Source organism: Panicum virgatum, chromosome 4K (assembly GCF_016808335.1).
Source record: "Panicum virgatum strain AP13 chromosome 4K, P.virgatum_v5, whole genome shotgun sequence".
In the NCBI taxonomy this organism is placed as follows: domain Eukaryota; kingdom Viridiplantae; phylum Streptophyta; class Magnoliopsida; order Poales; family Poaceae; genus Panicum; species Panicum virgatum.
In genome coordinates this window covers 31,772,466-31,774,861 of record NC_053139.1, presented here as the reverse complement: position 1 = coordinate 31,774,861, position 2,396 = coordinate 31,772,466, and the positions used below count along the sequence as shown (strand labels likewise).

General features: G+C 50.7%; 1 protein-coding gene across 1 annotated transcript; it reads left to right on the top strand.

Annotated features, from left to right (window-relative positions):
* Window positions 1-377: 377 nt before the first annotated feature.
* LOC120705174 (exopolygalacturonase-like) lies at window positions 378-1,882 on the top strand. Its single transcript, XM_039989661.1, has 2 exons — window positions 378-923; window positions 1,036-1,882. The coding sequence occupies exons 1-2, from the start codon at window positions 414-416 to the stop codon at window positions 1,780-1,782; spliced, it is 1,257 nt and encodes a 418-aa protein (XP_039845595.1). The 5' UTR covers window positions 378-413; the 3' UTR covers window positions 1,783-1,882.
* The last annotated feature ends 514 nt before the right edge of the window (window positions 1,883-2,396 follow it).

Here is a 2,396-nt window from a genome sequence, read left to right as displayed (position 1 = left end):
CCCTTGGATTGTCCTATATATATACTCTAACCTCGTTCTAAGACTCGAACTCTCGAAGTAGTGCTTGTTACCGTGGCCAAGTGTTACAACAAGCCGCACTTCCTCTATTTAGCAATGACACATTTGGATTGTTGGTTCGAAATGAATGCGTGCGCAAACTCGGGAAGAAATGTTCCAAGTGGTCAACGGCATTTGCGTCAGTTCAACAACGGGACATGAGGACACATGCGAGGGGTTGTCGTCAGCCATGTCTTGAACACAGCAAACGCTAAAATCGGCCCGTCTCAATATAGCAGACGGATGGGAGCTCCTCTCTCCCGGGTATATAAGTTCCGATCCCTGTCGCAAGCTCATAGCTAGATCAAGCAGTGGCAGATTCAAATAAACTGATCAAGCGGAGCTAGCTAATAAAAATGGCTTTGACAGGAGATATACTGAGGGTATTCTTCTTCCTGGCGATGGTGGTGTGCGCCGCGCACGCGGCCAAGGAAGCCCCAAAGGGGAAGGACGAGAAGAAAGGCGATTCCGCCGGGGCGCCGGAGCCCTCCGGCGGCGGCGGATCCTCCGACATATCCGAGCTGGGAGCCAAGGGCGACGGCAAGACGGACTGCACCAAGGCGCTGAACGATGCGTGGACGGCGGCGTGCGGCAAGGAGGGGGCGCAGACGCTCACCATCCCTAAGGGTGACTACCTGACGGGCCCCCTCAACTTCACCGGGCCGTGCAAGGGCAGCGTCACCATCCAGCTCGACGGCAACCTGCTCGGCACCACCGATCTCAAAGCGTACAAGACCAACTGGATCGAGATCCAGCATGTCGACAACCTCGTCATCAATGGCAAGGGCACCATCGACGGCCAGGGCAAGCAAGTCTGGGACAGCAACAAATGTGCCCAGAAATACGACTGCAAGATCCTGCCCAACGTGAGTAATCTCGTCCTTCAACTCCTTCGCCGCCGCCCGGCCGGCCACAGTACCGGAAACTGTGAGTTTGCCGTATTAAAATGACATCCGATCGCTGAATGCTGCATTGCAGTCGTTGGTGCTGGACTACGTAAACAACGGTACCGTTTCCGGGATCACCCTGCTCAACTCCAAGTTCTTCCACATGAACGTGTTCCAATGCAAGGGCATCACCATCAAGGACGTGACTGTCACCGCTCCGGGAGACAGCCCCAACACTGACGGCATCCACATGGGAGACTCGTCCAAGGTCACCATCACAGGAACCACCATCGGCGTCGGTGACGACTGCATCTCCATCGGCCCCGGCAGCACCGAGATCAACATCACCGGCGTCACCTGCGGCCCCGGCCATGGCATCAGTGTTGGCAGCCTGGGCAGGTACAAGGACGAGAAGGATGTGACCGACGTGAATGTCAAGGACTGCACGCTCAAGAAGTCCACCAACGGTGTCCGCATCAAGTCCTACGAGGATGCCGCGTCGACGCTCACCGCCTCCAAGCTCCACTACGAGAACATTGCCATGGAGGACGTGGCCAACCCTATCATCATCGACATGAAGTACTGCCCCAACAAGATCTGTACCAAAAACGGCGCCTCCAAGGTCACCATCAAGGACGTTAGCTTCAAGAACATCACTGGCACCTCGTCCACCCCCGAAGCCGTCAGCCTCCTCTGCTCGGACAAGCTGCCATGCACCGGCGTCACCATGGATAATGTCAAGGTTGAGTACAAGGGCACCAACAACAAGACCATGGCAGTCTGCAACAATGCAAAGGGCAGCGCCACGGGCTGCCTCAAGGAGCTGGCTTGCTTATGATTGATTCATCCATCTTCAGAAAAGAAGAACCCTCAACAACTTAATTACTACCAATACACTAGCCTGAAATACTCGATATGCATGTCACCTTCCATGGACTAGGCCATTCCCCCCCTTCGCATGGGGTGGTATCATTAGAAGGCTGGAGGCCGGCTGATTTTTTTATTTTTGTTCTTTTAACTTTCTTTCAATTTTTTCAGGCTCCCATGCATGCATGGATGAGAGATTTTCTGTATGACAATTGTTGAATGCTCATGAAGCTTCAATACAATCTCGTTTTATTTGGTGATTGCAATGTGTCATGACTTGATGTATGTGTTGTTCTCATGTGGGATAATATTAATAATATGGTGTGCTAGCATTGTTTTATTTCATTTCCTTGACATGATTAGATGAGTTAATGACAGCAAAATAACATGTCTAGTTTAAAGTGTATTTAAGCTCACTATTTGCACTTTTTTTAATGTTTGATTTAGTGGCAATATCTGTTTGAAATCATGTGATATATATGTGCCACTTGGCATCCAATATTAACCCCATTTTTAATGTATTGTACTTTTGTGTATATTGTATAATGATAGGGAATTAAGCATATATGGGGCCATTCTTGGATG

Excerpts from the sequence above, each read along its gene's own strand:
- LOC120705174 (XM_039989661.1), top strand. The coding sequence starts at position 414 with ATGGCTTTGACAGGAGATATACTGAGGGTATTCTTCTTCCTGGCGATG. Across the intron at positions 924-1,035 it reads ACTGCAAGATCCTGCCCAAC|TCGTTGGTGCTGGACTACGT; the intron begins GTGAGTAATCTC and ends GCTGCATTGCAG.